The sequence below is a fragment of the Sapajus apella genome, unplaced genomic scaffold, assembly GCF_009761245.1.
Source record: "Sapajus apella isolate SASKATOON/1434 unplaced genomic scaffold, GSC_monkey_1.0 scaffold24, whole genome shotgun sequence".
Taxonomy (NCBI): domain Eukaryota; kingdom Metazoa; phylum Chordata; class Mammalia; order Primates; family Cebidae; genus Sapajus; species Sapajus apella.
This window is the reverse complement of record NW_022436964.1, coordinates 14,553,070-14,576,519: the sequence shown is the minus strand read 5'-3', so window position 1 is coordinate 14,576,519 and position 23,450 is coordinate 14,553,070. Positions and strand designations below refer to the sequence as shown.

General features: G+C 37.1%; 1 protein-coding gene across 3 annotated transcripts in view; it reads left to right on the top strand.

The window, feature by feature from the left end:
- SMC5 (structural maintenance of chromosomes 5) overlaps positions 1-23,450 on the top strand; it is an 89,709-nt gene that overhangs the window by 58,524 nt on the left and 7,735 nt on the right. For 2 of the 3 annotated variants that reach the window (XM_032290930.1, XM_032290928.1), the window contains exons 16-22: positions 3,429-3,552; positions 4,272-4,394; positions 17,490-17,615; positions 20,260-20,304; positions 20,723-20,818; positions 21,277-21,381; positions 21,584-21,703. In XM_032290930.1, coding sequence (XP_032146821.1) covers positions 3,429-3,552; positions 4,272-4,394; positions 17,490-17,615; positions 20,260-20,304; positions 20,723-20,818; positions 21,277-21,381; positions 21,584-21,703 — 739 coding nt within the window. The remainder of the gene's footprint in view (positions 1-3,428; positions 3,553-4,271; positions 4,395-17,489; positions 17,616-20,259; positions 20,305-20,722; positions 20,819-21,276; positions 21,382-21,583; positions 21,704-23,450) is intronic. The other variant, XM_032290929.1, reaches the window with a different exon arrangement.

The following is a 23,450-nucleotide window of genomic DNA, read 5'->3' as shown; positions in this document are numbered from 1 at the left end:
CTCATACCCAAGACTTTGGAAGGCCAAGGCAGAGGGATCACTTGAGTCCAGGAGTTCGAGACCAGTCTGGGCAACATGGCAAGACCCCATCTCTTTTAGACAGCAGGGGAGGGTGGAAGAAAGAAAAATACTCTGGAGGTCAAAAATGGATGGTTTTGTCTGTATGGAACATTTACAGACTTTTTTTGTCATTATTCCTTAAGCAATACAACTATTTATATAGTATTTACATTGTATTAGGTATTTTAAGTAATCTGGAGATAACATAAAATACATGGGAGGATGTGCATAGGTCATAAATACTACACCATTTTATATAACAGGCTTAAGCATCTGTGGATTTTGGAATTCTTGGGGAGTCCTAAAACCAATCCCTGTTGGATACTGGGGGACAATTATATTATGTACTTCCTATTTCATCGCAGACAATATTAAAAATGCATATTCTTAAGATTTTGAGATTTAATAAAGTTTACGATTTTTACTGCTTCATCAAGCATATTCTTAAGGGAATTTGGCATTTTAAAAAATTTCAAGTGCATGGCAGTGAAGAATATAAGGACTACTAGTATACTTTGGTGTACTAGTGTTGGTTTGTTACCTTGATTTATTCTAAAGCACTACCATTTTTACTCTCCATTGCTTTTACACCATCAGTGCAAATGTCAGCATGGTGAGAAAGGCAAATGATATCCTGTTATTACCATGAAAATAGTTTCTAACTCACAGATTCCTGAAATAGTTTCAGGTATCCCCAGGAGTCTGTGGACCACACTTTGAGAACCACTGCCCTACATGATCATCCAAAACAATATGTCCATTGAGTTCTGAATGATGATAGGAGAGGGGAGGGGAAGGTGTAGGCAGAAAAATTGTCAAACTAGACTTTTCTCTCTCTAGTTCTGAAAGAGAGTAATAGGGACGGAGGAAGTTATACTGATTTTTACAGAATAGATTAAATTGGGCACCTGAGGGTTTATCTCATTCAGTTGCAGTCTTCCTTGTGACAATTAGAATTATGTTTGCTTGGCCTTAATGGGTCATATATTCCATAGAATTTTTTATGAATATAATACTGTCAAAAGTCTTCCTTCCTTCCTTTCTTTGTTTTCTTTGTCTGTCTTTCTGTCTTTTTTTGAGATAGGGTCTTGCTCTGTTACCCAGGCTGGAGTGCAGTGGCATCATCATGGCTCACTGCAGCTTCGAACTCTTGGGCTCAAGCGATCCTCTCACCTCAGCCTCCTGAGGAGCTGGGACCACAGGTGTGCACCACTATGCCCAGCTTATTTGTAGAGATGGGGTCTTGCTATGTTGCTGGGACTGGTCTTGAACACTTGGCCTCAATCAGTCCTTCTGCCTTGGCCTCCCAAAGTGCTGGGATTACAGGCATGACCACCACACCCAGCCAAAAGTCTTTTCTAAATGGAAAACTACTGGCTTATTGTGAAAGCCCAGGCAGCCATTCTCAGAACTGATTATAACCTTTATTTTGAATTTAGGTATTTTGTAGAAACCAGAATATATAAGGTAGGATAAAAGCTATTAGGGTATCAAGTCTGGGGAAAAGGCACACGGTTTCCAGTTTCAAGGTTTTTTCCATATCCTACCGTAACACAGCCCACAGCTTTTTGTTGTTCTGTCTTCTTGCCTATAGACTAGAGATTAGTGACATAATCAATCTTTAATAAGTAACAGCTCTTTGTCTTGAATAAGTTATGTTTACCTTGTTTATCTTTTTTTTAAAGCCAACAATTGCCCATTAACTTCTGTTTTTAAAATTGGTAATGTGCCTTGGTTGTTTAAAGCAAGATATATCTAGTTTTGCTTTCTAGAATTTGTTTCAACTTTAAACTTTTTTTCAATTTGTAACCCTTTCCTTCATTTCTTATTCAATCATCTGCAAAACAATCTTTGCTGTGCAACTACTGTATTGAACCCATTGTCTAAAACTAAACTTTCCCCGCATAGTATTGATTTTCACAGTAAGATGACTTTTCATGCATGTTACTGGCCCACTATCTCCAACTTCTGTTCACTTTGGACTACTGCAGTGGTAACCTAGTTAGTGGTCTCTGCTTGACTAGTCACATCTCCATTTAATTCATCCACAAGACTGTTGTAAAATTATTTTGTTTGCATATTCTTACCCCATTCATTATGAGGCCAGGTACAATGGCTCATGCCTGTAATTCCAGCACTTTGGGAGGCTGAGGCAGGTAGATCACTTGAGGTCAGGAGTTTGAGACCAGCCTGGCCAACATGGTGAAACCCTGTGTCTACTAAAAATACAAAAATTAGCCAGGCATGGTGGCAGGTGCCTGTAATCCCAAGCTACTCAGGAGACTGAAGCAGGACAGTCACTTGAGCTGGGAAGCAGAAGTTGTAGTGAGCTGAGATGCCACTGCACTCCAGCCTGGGTGAAAGAAACAGTAAGACTTCCATCTCAAAAAACAACAACAGAAAAAAAAAAAAATTAAGACTTTCTACAGTTACTACGTGAAATTTAATTAGACACTACTGTCCTTTAGACAAGCTTTATGATTATTCAAAATCTTGTTTTGCTCTACTCATTCCCAACTTAACTTCTTCCCCTCCCCAACATACCCTACCTTGTATCATTCAGGCCACTCTCCACAGCACCTGCTGAACTTATTATTGCTTCCATCATTTGTTCTTTTTCCTTGGTGGCAACATGGTGTAGTGGAAAGAACATGGACTTTGGTACCAAACACATCTTAATACTGAATATCTGTGATTTTAGGCAATTTTACTTCACTTCCCTGAGCCTTAGTTCCTTCATTTTTAAAATTGAGAGCATAGTATTAACTTTTAGGATTCTTGTGTTGTGGGGTTTTTTTCCTGTTTCTTAGCTATTAACTGTCTCCACTTAAGCTCCTTAAGGGAAGGGACTATTTTATAAACTATATCAATAGCAACAGAAACAGCTTATATTGATGTATCAGTTATGGGCCTGGCACTATATTTAGTGTGTTACATGTGTTACTTCCCCCCTATCCATAAGGAAACAATGTATTACCTTTTCTAAGCTTCACCAAGCCCTTTGGAGGAAGTACTGTTATTATCTATAATTTATAGAGGAGGAAACAGGCTCAGAAGAGTAACTTGTCCAGAGTTAAACTGCTTATTAGTGAATGGCAAAGAGGAAACAAAGCCATCTTTCTTACTCCAGACCCTAAACCATTAACGCAGGTATTACCTGGACTATGCTGCGGCACATTACTATATCTCAACAAATATTTTTCAATCCTAACTGATCACATAAAATAATTGTTTAATCTAGGAGCCAGCAGTTTATATATCTAAAAAGCATTACTAAATATATCCCAGAAAACTGCAGGAGACCCAAGAATTTGGGCTCAATCCTTGTGTTTAACCCTGATTTCTTCATTATTATATGTGTCATACAGTTTAAAGCTCATGGAACAGGATACTTGCAACCTTGAAGAAGAAGAGCGAAAAGCAAGTACCAAAATCAAAGAAATAAATGTTCAAAAAGCAAAACTTGTTACCGAATTAACAAACCTAATAAAGGTAAGGTATTTCCTTAATTGTAGTCATTCTTTAAAAAATAGTGGGTAGATAAGATAGTAAAATCTTTAGAGGGAGGGAAGGTTTTGATTAAGGTCGCTCACATTATTATAAGCAAGAGATCTTTATCATCGGTTTCAGCTTGCTTAGTTGTTTGACATTTTTTTTAGAGGTAATAAATAGGATAGAAGCACTTATTAGGCTAAATGTGTTTATTCCGATGACTTTCTTAAAAACAAAGGAAGACACCTTCTAAAAAAATTGTTATAAGAACTGTTTAAGAGAGATGTCAGTTAATAGGACAATCATTTTTTCCAGCCAGGCATGGTGGCTCACATCTGTAACCCCAGCACTTTGGGAGGATGGGGCTGGTGGATCATGAGGTCAGGAGTTGAAGACCAGCCTGACCAATATGGTGAAACCCTGTCTCTACTGAAAAATACATATAAATTAGACGGGCATGGTAGTGCACACCCCTTAGTCCCAGCTACTCAGGATGCTGAGGCAGGAGAATCCCTCGAACCCCAGAGCAGAAGTTGCAGTGAGCCGAGATCGCAACACTGCACTGCAGCCTGGGTGACAGAGTGAGACTCCATCTCAAGACAAAAAAAAAGCAAAATTATTTTTTCACAGTTTATAATTTTATTTTAGAAAACTATATTATTCTTAGTTCTAAAAAACAGGTAACATAAAAATTAACTCTTGGGGGTTTTTGTTCCTAGATTTGTACTTCTTTGCATATACAAAAAGTAGATTTAATTCTCCAAAATACTACAGTAATCTCTGAGAAGAACAAATTAGAATCAGATTATATGGCTGCATCTTCACAACTCCGTCTTACAGAGGTAAAAATTTTGCCTTTACTTTTTATTTTGAGATTCTAACCTCAAACCACTTTGAAAATATCTATCATGTGTCATCACTTGCAATATATAGTTTGTTGTTTTATGCTATTTAACTTACAAATCTAATGCATCATATTGATGAAGCAATACTTAAAATACGTAAGACTGGCTGAATAACTTCAGCAATTTAATCTTTTGTTAATATTTGACTGTGAAATGATATACACAGAAATGGTGGAGGGGAGAAAAATGTGATATACCATATTAACTTAAAACCTGAAGGAGAGCTGGCAACAAGATGGTAGTGACAGTGGCATGGTTTTTGAATCTCCAAAATCCCTTCCCAAAAATAGAAGGGCAGCTAGAATAATACAACAACAAACCTATGGACAACATGTATAACAAAACTAAGTTTCAGGGTACCCCTATGGGTGTACTGCCATACCATTCTGACACTAACCATCCAGAATCACTATTGCACTTTACACCATGGAGGCACAGTTCCCAAGAAGACCCCCCTTACTTCAGACACCATCTGCAGGTTTAGAGGTCCCCAGGTCACTTGTATTTCTGACTAACTGGCTACAAATTCAGGAGTTCCTATGACCCTTACTCAGGTTCTATAACTTGCTGAAACAACTCAGAATTCAAGAAAACAATATTCTTAACGATTATAATTTTATTATAGAGATACAATCAGGACTAGCCAAATTAAGAGACACAGGGCAACATCTCGGAAGGTCCTAAATTCAAAAGTTTCTTTACTCTTTTCTTGTGCAATTAGTGCACACCCCCCTCACACATCTACATGTTCACTAACCAGGAGGCTCTATGAAGCTTTCAGTACTCAGGTTTCTTGTTGGGGTTTCATTATGTAGACATGGTTGATTGAATCATTGGCCATGTGATCTTCAGTCCCCTTCCCTGGAGTTTGGGAAATTGGGCTGAAGTCATATGGGTCAAAGACATGTATATTGTTCAGATCATACAGATGATCTTTGTGGCATTTTCTACACCCATCCCGAGTCATATTCTTAGCGTTAACTAAGGAGGGATCCAAGGGACTCATGATTAATAAAGATTTTCCTATTGCTCAATTCCAAGAACTTTAGAGGAACCAGCAACAAAGCCCAAATTCTTTATTATACAACACCTGTGAACTCCAAAATACAAGTGGGTGAAATAAATCAGCAGCAACATCAAGACTAGCATGGTATTCGCAAGGGAGGGCTCAGAGAACCCAAAAATCAGGTTGCCACCATCCTGATTATCTCTAAAGGGAAGAGGTCCCATTAGTTTTAGAATGCTTAGAGATCAATTTGAGAGCAGCTAAAACTTGGGAGGCAACTTTATAGATTTCAGAAAGGTTGGATAGTGCTGGAGTGATCTAGCCCTATGAACTCTCTAACTGCAAAATTCCTTTGCAGAATAAAACTTCTTACTGAAGAGAACTAGAGCTACATAATAAAGGAGATAATAAACTATTCTGTGGGTATAAGTCTAACAGTGTAACTAAAGCACAATTCTCTGAAAATGTAAGAACAGAAATAATGCAAGTAAAATAGAATATATTTACTGATTGTCCTGTAGGTATTTTCAGGAAATAAAAAGTTACTACTTCAAATTAGATGTTTTGGGAGAGGAAAATAAGGGAGAATATAAAAATTATTTATAGTAGGGAGCCAATAGATAGTATCCCCCAGAACTACTAAGGATATTATATAAGCTATTTGCATAATAATAACCTTTAGAATAAAAATAGAAGCCTTCCTAAATATCAAAAAGATATACAAAGACAAGAGACTGGCAGGGCAAGAAAATCATGTTAACTAAAGACTAGATATTTTATTTACAGATATAAGAGACATAACAAATATGACATAAAACAGTGGCAGAGCTAAGGCCAAACATCAGTCATATTATTAAATGTAAATGGATATAATTTACCTGTTAAAATATTTTTTGGAAGTAAATTCCAACACTTGCAGAATATGAGAGGTACATCTGAAAGAGATGGAGAAAGCTTTAAAATAAAAGGATGGTTGGGGTACAAGGGATCTTTTTGGGTGATAGAAATGTAAAATTGGACTGTGGTGATGTTTACACAGCTCTGTAAATTTACTGACAGTCATTGTACACTTCAGATGAGTGAATTTTATGGTATATAAATTATACCTCAGGAAAACTTAAATACATGGATGTGCAAAGGTGTACTAGGCAATTGGAAATAAAATTTCTAAAAGGCTTAAATATCTGAATATACTGCTATGGAGTGATATATATATTCTTAGGTCAAAAAAGAAAGGAGAGAAAACTACAGTATGTTACTATCAAAAAAAGGATCAGTGGAAGTGATTACTATGCCTCTATGTTGGCTTATTTAAAAATTAGAATGGTAAACTGGAATCTTTTTTTTTTTTTTTTTTTTAATTAAACTAGGGTGGGAAAAGACAAGGTTATAAGTTATGCTCATCTAAATAGACCTTATATTTTGAGTTAGCAACATAGCCTAAAATAGAAAAATTATTCCAAATGACTATAAAACACTGTAATATGATTCTAAGGGCAAAAAGAATTGCAAAAAAAAAATCTTGTACTGTTTTCAGTAATCATAATGTTAATAGTATTTGTTATTCTGAAAATATAGAGTAAAGCAAATGAGTAGTTACGTTAATATAATTACAGTTTTTCAGCATAAGAAAGGGATTCAGATAGGAAAGAAGATAAAAATGAAAGAAGTAAAAAAACTTAAAGCTTTTAATTTGAATGTAATTAGCAGAATGAACTCACAATGTATTTTCTCAAAAAAAGAAACCTAGCTTTGCCTACTAAAAAGACCTACATTATGGCTTCTAAATATTATTTTCCACTAAAATGACCATTAGAGAAATGACTGATTTCAGGTCCACAGGAAGAAATATTTATATAAGATTAGCCATGATCGTCTTGTCATAAGAAAAATCAAAGAAATAATGATCAAAGATGACTTGGTTATCAACAATACCTGGGAGCCTACATGAAGAATCTTTTACTGGCCATACATAAAGAATAATAGGTGGAAACTTACCAAAATGTCTAAATCCACAAGTTTATAATGATGCTAAAATAATATTGGTCACTTTGGAGGATATTGGGGAACTGGCTTGTGACTTTGAAAAATGGTTAAACAGAAAATTTTGCATTTATCCTGCCTTTTCTATATGAACTGTTACCGAGAATAAACAAATACATGATGAGAAGTTCTTCTTTAAAGAAGTAATCTATAAACAAGGAAAGAATTTAACTGTTACTACTTTGCAGCTGCTGATGAATCAGATTACATTAGTTTCCAGCATCACAAAAAGATAGCCAGACATTTATTTGCATCCTAGTGAAAGGACACATCACCACTATGGAATAGGGTATCTCTTCTCACACTCCTATAAAGAACTGCCTGAGATTAGGTAATTTATGAAGAGGTTAGTTGACTCACAGTTCCACAGGCTGTATAGGAAGCGTGGCTGGGGAGGCCTCAGAAAACTTAACAATCATGGTGTAAGGTGAAGAATAGCAGGCATGTCTTACCATGGCGGAGTAGGAGAGAGGATCAGGGGGAAATACTACACACTTTTAAACAACCAGATCTTATGAGAACTCACTCACTATCATGAAAAAAGCAAGGGGGAAATCTGCCCCATTATCCAATTACCTCCGACCAAGAGCCTCCCTCAACACTGGGATTTAGAATTCAACATGTGATTTGGGTAGGAACACAGAGCCAACTGTATCATTCTGCCCCTTGCCTTTCTCAAATCTCATGTCCTTCTCACATTTCAGAACACATTCATGCCTTCCCAGCAGTCCCTTAAAGTCTTAACTCATTCCAGCATTAACTCAGAATTTCAAGTACAAGTTTATCTGAGACAAAGCATGTCCCTTTCACCTATGAACCTGAAAAATCAAAAACAAGCAAGTGACTTTCAAGGTACAATGGGCACATAGGCATTGGGTAAATACTTCCTTTCCAAAAGGGAGAAATCCGCCAAAACAAAGGAGCTACAGGCACCATGCATGTCTGAAACCTAGCAGGGCAAATCATTTAAGCCTTAATGCCACCCAAAAATCTCCTTTGATTCCGTGTCTCACATCAAGGCCATACTGATGCAAGGGGTGAGCTCCTAAGGCCTTGGGCAGCTCCACCTCTGTGGCTGTGCAGGGTACAACCCCCACAGCTGCTTTCATGGGCTAGCATTGAGTGCCGGCAGCTTTTCCAGGCACATGGTGGAAGCTGTCAGTGCATCTACCATTCTGGGGTCTGGAGGACGGTGGCCCTCTTCTCACAGCTCCGCAAGGCGTACCCCAGGAGGGACTCCATGTGGGGGCTCAAACACCACATTTCCCTTCCACACTGCCCTAGTAGGGCTCTGCCCTTGAAGCAGACTTCTGCCTTGACATCCAGGCATTGCCATACATCCTTTGAAACCTAGGCAGAGTCTCCCCTAAACTTCAACTCTTGCCTTCTGTGCACCCACAGGACCAACACCATATGTAATTCACCATATTAACAGACTGAATCTGAAAACCCTTCAATATATACAGAACAAATTGTCAAAATCCAGCATCCCTTCATTATAAAAACTTGCAACTAGGAATCAAAGGAGACTTCATCATTCTGATAAAGGATATCTGAAAACCAACGGCTCATATCAATCTTGGTGAAAGACTGTAAACTGTCCCCTTACGACTGGGGACAAGGAAAATGCCCACCCTCACCACTTCTAGTCCACGTTGTGCTGGAAGCTCTAGTCAGTGCAGTCAGGCTTAAAATATTAAATGTTTACAGACTTAAAAAAAAACTTATCTATTTCAGACAAACATGATCATCATCTGTGGAAAATTTTAAGGAATCTGCAAAAATGCCAGTAGAACCATCAATGAAAATTTTGCAAGACTGTAGGAGATAAATTCATTGCGCCTCCCCCTACAAGCAGTGAACAATGGGCAGTTGCAATTTTAAAACAGTACTATTTACAATAGCAGCAAAAATGACATACTTGGCTGGGCATGGTAGCTCATACCTGTAATCCTAGCACTTTAGGAGGCCAAGGCTGGAGGATGGCTTGAGCCAGGAAGGTCAAGGCTGCTATGAGCTGTGACCACACCACTGCACTTCAACCTGGGCAAGAGAGCAAAACCCTGTCATTAAAAAGACAGGCTTTGGGAGGCCGAGGCAGGCAGATAATCAGAGGTCAGGAGTTTGAGACTTGTCTGGCCAACATGGCAAAACCTTGTCTCTACTAAAAATACAAAAATTAGCCAAGCATGGTGGTACACACCTGTAATCCCAGCTGCTTGGCTCACTGCAACCTCCACCTCCCAGTTCAAGTGATTTTCAGCCTCAGCCTCCAGAGTAGCTGAGATTACAGACATGTGCCACCACACCTGGCTAATTTTGTATTTTTAGTTGAGATGAGGTTTCTCTATGTTGGTCAGGCTAGTCTCAGACTCCTGACTCAGGTGATTCACCTGCTTCAGCCTCCCAAAAGTGCTGGGATTACAGGCGTAAGCCATTGTGCCTAGCTGGCACAAAGCCTTTGAGGGTGTTAGATATGTTTATAATCTTGATGGTAATAGCTTTACAAGTGTGTATATTTGTCAGAACTCATCAAGTTGTCTCCTTTAAGTATTGCAGTTTATGATTCCTTAGTTATACCCCAAAAGTTAGAGAAGAAAGCTGAAACAAGTTACAGAAAGAAATTTAAGATTTATTTCACTTGTCTTTTTTTCTAGTATTTTTATTATGACATTTTAAACATATACAAGAATACAAAGAGTAACATAATATCCATATGTTCAGTGCCCCTCTTTAATAAATGATAACCCTTGCCATATTGTTGTAGATTTTTAAACTTCTTCATGTATTCAGAGTCTCTTTATACCCTTCCCCATCTATTCATCTACTTCCCCAGAGTCTGCCACTCTCCGACAGGGTTATGTACATGATTCACTGTACACTTAACTGCATAAATGTATCTGTTACATAAATGTGAGCTATGTAGGGGTGTCTTTTTGTGGAATGCATCCATAGAGGATAGATTTTAGGAAATGTAGACATAGGATACATGGGTGAATGGAAAGATTAAATCAGAGTAAAGGAGCAGCTTTATTATTCTGAAGCCAACCTCTTCATACCCTTTGACTTAAGAAAAACAGTTTTGCTAGCAGATAAGCAACTAGGAGCATGCAGGCATAAACACATGTAGCCAAATGAAGCTGAAGATTACGTTTGGTATTCTAGGATTGGGCAAAAGCCAGAGATGTGGAAGACAGCCAAGTCTTCTCCCCCACTCCCCACCCCCACCCCCACCAAGAACAAAGGAAGGAAAGATGGCAGAAAGAATAGCAATAGTCATTCAAAATAGGTAGTCAGGGTCCAGCAAAAAGCAACCAAAGATAAGTCTTCATTGGGAGTGGGGAGAGAAGAAACTGAACTAGCTACCAGAGGAGAGCCTCATCAAGGCTTATTTCCTAGGTATGTGGGTAAGGTCATCTGCTACTTATTCATCTGTTCTATTGTTAAGTAATTGTAGAGCCCATGCTGAAGTTACTTCATTGATTGAGCTTATGAATGTTGTTGTTCGAATAGGAAATGTTATAAAAGAGATTTCATGAAGAAGTTGACCCATCAGGCAGATACTATTAATATGTATAGCTTTAAATTCAATAACACAATTCTATTAGTTTTCACACTCTTGATGAAGACATACCTGAGACTGGTCAGTTTACAAAATAAAGAGGTTTAATGGACTTAACAGTTCCATATGGCTGGGGAGGCCTCATAGTCATGGCAGAAGACAAGGAGAAGCAAGCCACATTTTACACAAATGGCGGCAGACAAAAAGAGAGTTTGTACAGGGAAACGCCTCCTTTTAGAACCATCAGATCTTGTGAGACTTAACTGCCATGAGAACAGCATGGGAAGGACCTGCCTCCATGATTCAGTTGCCTCCCACTAGATCCCTCCCACAACACATGGGAATTCAAGAGAAGATTTGGATGGGGACACAGTCAAACCATATCAACAATGCAATATTTGATTCTGATGCCTGAAGTTTTACTTTTAAATCAGTATTAATGAGAACTTAAGAAAATGGGTGTCATGTTAACATAAGTATGATATCAGTGGCTTTGGGCGCTCCTAAACTTGAACCCACTCTTGACACAGTGAGAGATGCTCCTCCAATAGTCTTTATAGATGGTCTGAGGTTAGTACAGATTGACAGGGTGTTCTCTTCTGACCTATTTTGTTAATAATAGGAGAAATACTGGGTTTTGTTTTTTTTTGGGGGGGGGAGCGGGGGAGGGGGACAGTCTTGCCCTGTCACCCAGGTTGGAGTGCAGTGGCACAATCTCAGCTCACTGCAACCTCCACCTCCTGGGTTCAGGCAATTCTCCTCCCCCAGCCTCCTGAGGAACTGGGACAACAGGCAAGCACCATTACACCTGGCTAATTGACTAATTTTTGTATTTTTAGTAGAGATATTTAGTAGAGGTATTTCACCATGTTGGCCAAGCTGGTCTCAAACTCCTGATGTCAAATGATCCACCTGCCTCGGCCCCCCAAAGTGCTGGGATTACAGGTGTGAGCCACCGCGCCTGGCCAAGAATACTGTTTTGAGTATAGCTGATTGCTGTGTTTTTGGAAAGTAGAAAAGTTTTTGGGGGAGGGCATTTTGTTTTCAATCTGTGAATTACTAATTTTTTTTTTTTTTTTAAACAAAGACAGCCACTTTCAAATTTAAAGTTACAATTCCTGTAGTTTAATGCATCTAGGTTATTTAGAAGGCACAAATAGCCAAAGTAACTCATTATGTATTATTTTGATATTTTAATGATGCATAATTTCTCAACACATTTGCTTTTTTTTTTTTTCCCTTGAGAACGGGGTAACGGAGTCTTACTCTGTCACCGAAGCTGAAGTGCAGTAGCACAGTCAACAGCTTGCTGCAGCCTGGAAATCCTGGGCTCAAGCAGTCCTCCTGCCTCAGCCTTTCCAGGTATCTAGGACTACAGGTGCACGCCACACATCTGGCTATTTTTTATTTGTAGACATAGTTCTATGTTGCCCTAGCTGGTCTCAAACTCCTAACCTCAAGCAATCCTCCCACCTTTGCCTCCCAAAGTCCTGGATTACAGGCATGTGCACCATGCCCAGCCATTTGCTTACTTTTAAAATTAATTGGAAAAATTTTACTTAGCACATTTTGATTCTCTTTTTGTTCTTGTTCCTTTTCCTTGCCCTTTGCCCAATTTTGCTATTACCACATTCCTGATTCACCTTCTAACTACTGCGGCTTACTGCCCTGTCTAGGCATTAAGTCCTAATAGCTGTATCTTACTAATTTTGCATTCGTTTAACTGCCAAAAGAAAATATGCTGATTTTTATATTGTGCTGCAGAAATATACAGCTTTGTAATGTTTATTATACATGATCCAAAGCCTTACAGTAGTCTTCTAATGTCTACTTCCAACTTCTAGCCTTTTTTTTTTTTTTTTACCTTGCTTGGCTGTTCCAGTGTTCCTACCATTGCTTATAACCTCTGTATCTTTCCTGTATTATTCCTTCACCTTTGTCATTCTGAGTCCGTTATTGCTTTTAAAACCAGAACTCTTCCTTGACACATTTATGCACACACCTTAGCAGGTTTTTCCCATAGTAAACTTACTTAAAACTACTCAATCTTATTTTGCATTCCCTCAGCAATATTTCATACCATGTTGTTTTCCTTATTAATATGTTGATTTCAAAGTTCTTAAATGATCTGAATGGACCTATAGTCCCAACTACTTGGGAGGCTGAGATAGGAGGATCCCTTGAGCCCAGGAGTTCGAGTCTAGCCGAGGCAACATTGTAAGACCTTATCTCTAAAATAAAAAAATAAAATTTTTAAATGCTTTTCATTTACAAATGCTTTACTGGCCCTTTTGTGAGGTCCTTTCACTTCTTGTTCTGCATACTTAATAAATGTTTGTTGCTGTCTGATCATAGTCATTAGCCACACATTTGAAAGGGTCAAGAATGAGCCAAAATATATAGTAGAGTAGGTGTATGGTAGTTCACTTTCTCTTGTACATACTTGTTTTCTTCTCATGTTTGCTGCCATTTACCTGCACATGATTTTATCTATCTTATCTGTTGTTCCTGCTATCCAGCTTCATTTGAACCAAAGAGAAATACTGTTTTTCCTACTTGTCCCTTTGAACACATGGCAGGTTGCTCTAAGGAACTATTGCCACCACTTCTGGTTTTGTCCATATTTCTATCATAAAATAAATTCACAAAATAAGATTGACAGAAAATTTCAGTAGAGATTGTATTCATGAGGGGACTTAGAGGTAACTAACCACTGTGGAGTTTCATACTTTCTCAGATTTTTGGAAGGTAAATAGGGCAACAATTCTTATAAAACATCCTCAGAGAAAGGCAAATGATTGGAAGCCTCTCTTTGGTAATGTCACTAACTTATGAACTATTTTTAGGACAAGTTAGTAAGCTGTGTGTGAATCCAAATACAAAGGTAGACAGATAAAAATTTCTGTTATTTTGTTTTTAACCATAGTCAGGTTTCCTAACTACTCTACGCATACTCATTATCTGCAGCTGTAAGTATGATACCTACCTAATTTGCAGGGTTATTATGATATTTGGTTTAATAATATACATCAAGATGCCTAGAGTGCTCATGCCTGTAATCCCAACACTTTGGGAGGCCGAGGCGGTGGATCATGAGGTTAAGAGATCAAGACCATCCTGGTCAACACGGTGAAACCCTGTCTCTACTAAAACTACAAAAAATTAGCTGGGCATGGTGGCACGTGCCTGTAATCCCAGCTACTCAGGAGGCTGAGGCAGGAGAATTGCCTGAACCCAGGAGGCGGAGGTTGCGGTGAGCCGAGATCGCGCCATTACACTCCAGCCTGAGTAACGAGCGAAACTCCGTCTCAAAAATAAATAAAAAATGCCTAGAGTGCTGATTAGCATGAAGCCAGTGTTTCCTTTAAAAGTATAGAAAAATTAGTTATAAAAATGGGAAGTTGTTAAATTTATTTGCTTATACTAAGTTTAGGAGTTCTGTGCTTTTCATCTGACATCTCTTCTGCCTACGTGCTTGCCACTCTCCCTCAAAAAAGAACAGAATTTCAGAGGAGACATTTTTTACTCAAATGAGATGTATATAATTTTGAAGAAAACATTTAACAAGCAAATATTATTCCCTTTATTGTTTATGATTAAATTAGTGTAAGTGGAATTTATGGACTTGTATATGAAAAGTCAGTTAAAATTACTATTTTCTAAATTTCAAGTATTACATTAAAATTTAAAGTTGACTTTTTAAAAAAAATGATTTTTATATTTTTAAATGCGTATTCTGTCTGGTAATTAAAACAAATGGTTAACATTTGAATTTGAAATCAACTAAATGGAATGAAATTGTATTAAAATAACAGTAGTATATATATTTCTCATAAGAAATTCTGTGAATAATTCGTACTTCTTCCACAAGAGGGCCTTCTCAGAAAAGCTTTTTCTTGTTTAATGCCGATATATTTCTGTACAATTTCCATGACAAATGAACTTTCACAAAAAGAATTTAGAAAAAATAATACTAATTTTTTCTAGGATATATAACTACAAAGTAATCTTTTTTGAGATACTAGTGGGGGATATGTTGTATATTTCACCCATTTGTCCTCTTACATCTTAAACAGATGGAATATTTTCTATTCTCTATTAACCATTAAAGGCTAGACTCTAAGCAGAAAGGTAGATAAGGCCTTTTCACTAGTCCGAATTTACAGCATTATCTGATATAATTATATATTCCTTCCCACTACCCCCTTAAAAAGCTCAGCAATAATTATAGTTTTAAAAACAAAAAGCAAAACAGGTACCACATGAAGATCTAATGTCACAAACACATATATATGTACAGAAAATTTTCTCAGATAAATATTTTATTACACATATGCCACCAAATGGAAAGAAACTATTAAATGAGATTTTGTCCTTCTAAGTCCAGAGCTTCAAATTATCAACTCATTGATATTTCTTTGCCATAATGTTCTAATATTTTTAGCAAAGTCCAGAGGAACAAGAAGCAGGAATAGAAGAAATTAGGAGTGTTTAGTTTCTATCCAGCTTTTCCTTGTTTTGCCTTTGCCTGAGTACAGTGGCCCTTACAGAGCAGAGTATGGGGTGATTGGGAATCTTTAACATTTTCTTTTATTTCTCTCAAGCTGTAGGGACTGAGGAATTTATTCAAGGAAACCATAGTACTAAGTGGTTAGTATAAAGGCTTAATTGTATTTTCAGTTTGGTCCAGTATATATCCTTTTACTTTTTGTAACTGTTGTCTTGGTTTAGTTTATTTGCTGTCAAACTCGTATGCATAAAAATCACTTGAGGGCCCCTTTAATAATACAGGTGTCCAGGCCATTCCAGAGCCCCCACCCTCAAGTGCTTTTTGTGCCAACTGGAGTTTGAGAGTTAGTAAGTAGAGCAAATTAGACCTGTTTTATTTCTCAGAAGTCTGCTAGTATGGTAACCTTGGGCAAGTTTCTTAATGTGTCTGAGCCACATCTACAAATAGAGATAACACTTTTCTTTAAGATTATAATGGGGATTAGGATAATTAACAGGATAATGATTGTAACAGTGCTTGACCTACAGAAGACATTTAGTAGATGAGATACCTTCCCCATTACATGTGAAATGTTTGCAGTGTGGCTCTTGTCTGCCAACTCTGATTTTTTACATCCTTACAAATTCCTCTCCTCCAACCACATTAGATTACGTATTTCTTAAATAAGCAGGTCTTTGAGACGTATATGCCTTAAAATTCATAATCACCTATCCCTGGAATGTCTTCTGCTGCTGTTTCTTATTTCTTGTCATTTAAGGCTGTTCAGTTGTCACAGCTTCTGTGGCCACTCTGACCTTCCCTACATACATACTCTGTCCATTCTGCTCCCGCCGAGAGGTGCCATGAAAAAAGCATGTGTCCTATAGGCCGACAGGGATCTGAATCATGACAGTCTCTAACTAAATGTGTGGGCTTGAGCAAGTTACTTAATTCCTGTCAGTCTTTTTTTTTAATGCACTAAATGAGGATAATATTACTATGCAGTGTTTGTGAGAAATAAAGGGAATAATGTATGTGAAGCACCTAGCCAAGGGCCTCGCACAAAAGCACTCAATAAAGAGTACCTGTTTCTGTTAGGTTAATAATCCTGTGTCTTTTTCTCCTTATTCACCTTTCTGTGACCCATGCAGATTATAATACTGGCATTTAATAGGTTCTCAGTAATTATTTGTTGAAGGAATGAGTAGATCATGAATAAATAACTACATGGATGGCACTTGGAAAACTGTCAAACATGATTTAAAGGTTCTGACTATATTTGAGCACTGAGTTTTCTGTCATGAAGCCTGTGTACTATATATCTCAAATCTCATTATAATATAATTACATGGCCAGGCTTGGTGGCTCATGCCTATAATCCCAGCACTTTGGGAGGCCAGGGTGGCTGAATCACTTGAGACCAGGAGTTCGAGACCAGCCTGGCCAACATGGTGAAACTCTGTCTCTACTAAAAACACAAAAATTAGCTAGGCATGGTCGTGCACATCTGTAGTCTCAGCTACTCAGGAGTCTGAGGAATGAGAATCACTTGAATTTGGGAGGCGGAGGTTGCAGTGAGCTGAGATCATGTCACTGCATTCCAGCCTGGGTGACAGAGCAAGACTCTGTCTCAAAAAAATAAATAAATATAATCACATACAGCTAGGTTAAACTTTCAGAAAAAGGCAGTAAAATTTAAATTTTATACCTCTTAATGGATTAGAGAAATGCCAAGTTACTGATACGCTGATGTATTTTAAAGTTCAGATTTAACCTATTATAATAAAAGTTCTTATTTAAGATATGGTTTCAGATAATTTGGTTATCATAATTAGAATTCAACAATATATTTAATATGTGGTAGTTTAATAAACAGCCCTCTGCCTTAAGAGTAACATTCAAATTTTCAAAATAACTTTTTTTTGGTAATAGCAACATTTCATTGAATTGGATGAAAATAGACAAAGATTATTGCAGAAATGCAAGGAACTTATGAAGAGAGCTAGGCAAGTATGTAACCTGGGTGCAGAGCAGACTCTTCCTCAAGAATACCAGACAGTAAGTATAAAAAGTATATAATGCTACAATTGCCATATTTAACATATTAGCTTATCGGATCTTAGGCATTGTAATAGTCCATGAAAAACATGATGTGTCTTAAAAAATAGGCAATTTTTCACATTTTTAAGTGGAACGAACACACACGCGCGCATGCGCGCGCATAGCTATATATAAAATTTTGCTTCACAGATTTTCTCTATTATACTTAAATTTGGCCACCAGTCTTACTGCTTCCTATTAAAGTTAAAACATGGGTATCACCTTGTAAAATTATTGGTACTGTAACATTATTCTTCCAATACAAATGGGCTTTTCCCCCCAAACTGCTTTTAATGGGTACAATTGGAACATACAGTGTATAGTTTTTCATGGAAACATTGTACCAGTAATTGGTATATAAGAAATAATATAGGTAAGCAATGCTCATGGCAAAAAAAAGAAAAGAAATAATAGGAGGATATTTTAAAAATAAAGCCTAAGTGTCCCTGGAAATTGGGATGTTTAATGAGGGTTCAGTGAGAACTGAGTATTTAGGGCTAACATTGGCCAATAAGGAAAAAAGAGGTCTTTTTCCATTATATTTTATATGCTGGCACATCAGTGAGTAAAATTAGGAGATGCTGCCCTTTAGTCACATTCCACCATTAATTACATATCTCTGTGACAAGTGGGGATGATACTTTGCCTACATACCCATTCAGAATAATGTCAAAATGAAATTAGAAAATGAATCATCTAATTCATTATCTAAGTATCTAATATTGGCGTTTTTTAAAATTCTTAATTTCAAATGTTACCTATTTAAATAGATAATGAAATGTCTACTAAAGATATAAACAACGGGAAAAAAATAATGGATTATAATTTTCAAGTCCTCAAATTATTTTATGATATCAGACACAGAAATCACAGAGAATGGATTTGACTATTTGGATCCATAGTTGGAATACAGTAGATATTTTTAAAACTAATTGAGAAGGTTGTTTCTAAAAACAGACTAGAATATCTTCAGAATACATTGTGTTGTTATAAAATAAATATAAGTACAATTTGTACTATTTTTTCTCTCAAAAACATAACATGATTCTATTCTTGATAAGTCATACTGTTTTTGAAAGAAGCAAAATTAGAAGATGATTATTCATTAAAATGTATTAATTACCTGTTATATGTCAGGCATTGAACAAGATAGACATACTTCCTTCTCAGCTGAAACTTATATTCTAGTCTGGAGGATTGGGTAGACGAAAACACAAATCAAAAATCAGATAATGTCAGATAGCAAGAAATGCTTTAAAAAAAAAAAAAAAAACGGGCCAGGCATGGTGGCTGACGCCTGTAATCTCAGCACTTTGGGAGGCGGAGGTGGGTGGATCACCTGAGGTCAGGAGTTTGAAACTACCCTGACCAACAAGGTGAAACCCCCGTCTCTTTAAAAATAAATAAAAAGAAAGGAAAAAAAATAAAATGGGGTTGAGGAGATGGAGTAACATGAACGGGAACTTGGTCAGGGAAACCTCCTTTGAAAATACCATTTTATAACAGACCTGAATGAAAAGAGCAGTCAAGTGTAGATGTGAGTGAAGGAAAACTATTCCAGATGGAGAAAACAGTTCAGAAAAAGCCCCAAGAGAGAAGTATATTTGGGATGTTTCAGAATAAGAATCTCATTGGGGTTAAAAATTATCCAAGCAGAGAAGAAGGCAGAAGCCAAGATTACACAGGGCTGTAGACTTTACAGGGAAATAAGGTTTTATTCTTTTGGGGATGGACACCAGTGGAGGATCTTAAACAGAATAGTGACATTGCTACATTTATGAAAGAGCACTCTACCTTCTGTTCTTCTAGATGGAGGCTAAAGTAGGGATACAAGATAGGAATCAATGAGACCATTTAGAAAGTCACTGCTTTGGACCATGAAAGTGATATATAATGGCATGAATTAGGGGGGTAGCACTGGAATGAGACAAGAAGTTGAGAGATCCTAGATATCTTTTGGTGACACATCCAGCAAGACTTGCTGATGGATTTGATATGAAGGATAAGAGAGAGAACCCCTACATTTTTCACCTGAACAAATTACAATGCCGTATACTGGGATGGAGAAGATTGAAGGAGAAACAGGTTTGCTTAAAGCGGTAGGAAGGTGGGTGAAATCCAGATTCTGTTTCACCATCTTAAATTTAAGATGCCTATTAGAGTCAAGTGAGGATATCAAGTAAATAAGTGTTGGGCACATGAGCTTAAATCTCAGTAAGTCAGAGATTCAACAAATGAATACCTGAAGTTCTATAGAAGTTGAACTGCTTTCTGAGAGGTTAAAATAAGTTTAAGATATTAGATTAATATGTCAAGCTCTTTTTCAGGGCTTCAGGATTCAGTTTGTACTGTGTAGTATATAGCCTTTGCAGGTTGTGCTAGGCCAAACAATGTACTGCTTGCCTCCCCTCAAAAAAAAAGTATCTGTTCTAATTTGTCCCCATGGCATGGACTCGGAAAATAGTACTGTGGTGAAATCCAACTGTCAAAGTAATTAGATTCTTAGGATGCTTTTTTAGTTCTTCATAAGTATAGTATAAAGTTCTAACTTCTTGCTCTCTTTCAATGCCCCACATATTCTGGACCCATTCTACCAATTCAGCAAGTACCCACCATTCCAAATGGACACAACTCCTCACTCCCCATGGTATGCAGTACTCATTCTTTTTTCCCAACCTCCTATCTTCCCTCTGCCTTGCTCCTCCCTAGCCATTTGCTTTAAGGCTGGGAGATGAATTCTAGGTCTGTGAATTCTCTTAACTCTCCTATAGCATGAAATGATACTTCCCTTCTCTAAATTCCTTAGCCTATATGATATGTACTGCTTATTTTAATACTCAACATCAATACATTGCCTTAAGGTGTTATCCAGTACATGCATTTTGTTTTCTTTAAAGTACAAGCTTTCTGAAGGCAAATGACCCCGTTTATAATTCCTTTGTATCCTTGTGTGCTAGCATGCTGTTGAACAGATAGTAGATACTTATTCAGCAGATTATTCTTTTAACTATTCGAATGGAACTGTTTTCATTTTATCTGTAATGATGGGCAATTTTTTTCTTTAGGTTTTCCAGGATCTTCCAAACACTTTGGATGAAATTGATGCTTTATTAATTGAAGAAAGATCAAGAGCTTCCTGCTTCACGGGACTGAATCCTACAGTATGCCTCTTTCTCTATTCCCATTCTGCAGCCAACCACCACCACCACCACCACCCTCCCCATACGCACACATACACACACAGAGTTCCCTCCAGTACTTGCCTCCCACTCTGTACTAGAGCTCTTGGTAATAATAAGCTAGACAGCAGGAACAATGTGCTTTAAATGCCAGATTCTGAATCTATTAGAATTTTAAATAGATTCTTCCTAAGGAACACAATGTTCTGTGCCTTTTCTTTATAAAAAGAAGAGTTGGGCTAACCTGAAATATTGCAATGTCTATTTTTTCAAGGATAAAAAATGTCACCTTCAGTATGTAATAAGAACATAAATTATTTGTATACCAACAGTATAGCACAATTGGCATTTTCAGTTAATGTTTTAATTGGTAGAACATTTTATATAGTTTTATCCTTTGGTAGATTTATCTTAAAGAAGTTTTTTTTTTCCCCTGCCAGATTGTTCAGGAATATACAAAAAGAGAAGAAGAAATAGAGCAGTTAACTGAGGAACTAAAGGGAAAGAAAGTTGAACTAGATCAATACAGAGAAAACATTTCACAGGTAATTTTTTAGTTTTTAATCTTTTATCATGTGCTTATTAATGAAATGAGAATGTAGAATAATGGAAATGAAATGACATGCTTCTAAGAAAAATGTTTTATCATGAGCAGACTGATACTGATGTAAAACCTTTGTAAAGTTTTATGTCAGAATATAGTAAAATTGCTTTTAAATTGTGTTTTTATATTGCCTTTATTTGTAGGTAAAAGAAAGGTGGCTTAATCCTTTAAAAGAGCTGGTAGAAAAAATTAATGAAAAATTCAGCAATTTTTTTAGTTCTATGCAGTGTGCTGGTGAAGTTGATCTCCATACAGAAAATGAGGTAAAATTGCATTTGAAATATATTTCTGGCAGGCAATTTTAATCATATACTTAAAGCACATACAAATAATTTATTTTAGAGTTGTATCTGTGAAAAGTTTTGTTTACCAAAATGTTGAAAGAAAGGACAAGACCACCTATGGGATTCCATTAGGGTCCCTTTTTTTGGGTGATGTTTGGAATTAGTGACTAATACCTTACTCTTTTAATACAGTGTGAGTAATGGTTATTCAGTTGTGTTGAATAAGTATATTGCTTTATAAAGCTACCACAGCTGAAGTTAGAAGACTTGTAAACAGATTAGTTTGAAATATAATATGTATCAGTGGTTTATTTTTGATCAAGAATTTAAGAATTCATGATTGGGTGTGGTGGCTCATGCCAGTAATCCCAGCACTTTGGGAGGCCGAGGCCGGCGGATAGCTTAAGCTCAGGGGTTTGAGATCAGCCTGAGAAACATGACAAAACCCCATCTTTATAAAAATACAAAAAGTAGCTGGGTATGGTGGTATGTACTTATGGTCCCAGCTACTCTGGAGGCCGAGATGGAAGGATGGCTTGAGCCTGAAAGGTAGAGGTACCAGTGAGCCAAAATGGTGCCACTGCACTCCAGCCTGGGCAACAAAGCCAGACCTTATCTCAAAAAAAAAAAAAAAAAAAAAAAAAAAAGAACTTAAGAATTCATGAGAATGAAAATATTGGGAAATTTTCTACTAATTTCTTGAGCTATAAGTTTGTGTGTTACAATTTGGGCTAGAATAAACATTTCATTAAGACATGCAAAGGCCAGTTGCTGTGGCTCATGCCTAATCCCAGTTTGGGAGGACAAGGCATGAGGATCACTTGAATTCAAGAGTTTGAGACCGGCACCGTCGGCAGCATAGTGAGACACTCTGTCTCACAAAAAAAAAAAAAAAAAAAAAAAAAGAAAAAGTAACTACTAGAAAATTGAAAATTACCTATGTGGCTTACATTATATCTTTCTCTTGGTCAGTACTGTCTTAGACCTTAAAGCTCTGTTCAATTAATAGATAAACCTTTAATTATTAAGTTTTTTTCTTTTGAAACTGTGTTACCCAGGCTGCAGTGCAGTGGCACGGTTTTGGCTCAATGTAACCTCCACCTCCTGGGTTCAAACAGTTTTCCTACTTCAGACTCCCGAGTAGCTGGAATTACAGATGCCAACCAGCATACCTGGCTAATTTTTGTATTTTTAGTAGAGATGGGGTTTCACCATGTTGGCCAGGCTGGTCTCGAACTCCTGACCTCAAGTGATCCACACTCCCCTATTAGCCTCCCAAATTGCTGGAGTTACAGGCATGAGCCACCACTTCTGGCCTAATTAGTAAGTTATGTATCTCATTTTTAAGGTAAATCTGAACCTGACTGACCTAGAAATGCCATCAATGAGAATAGTAAATAAACCTTAGAGCATCATCAGTTTTGACGCAATGTATTAAACACTAATGTACTCATTACAACAAATATTTATTGAGCACCTGTTATGTTACTTGCTTTTTGGTGAGTATTGTGTGTATGTATGACTTAAGTTTTCAAAGTATTTGTGTAATTCCTACCTTGTGTTTTTCTCCTTAACCAACTGAAGTTGGGGGGATTCTTGGCCCTCTGCAGTTATTGTACACAGCCGTTCCTCCAGCAGAAGAGAGCATGACACTCTGTTATGTTCTAATTGCTTTCACCTATAGTTTAAAAACCTAGCACTTTGGAATTAGAATAAATAGTGCCTT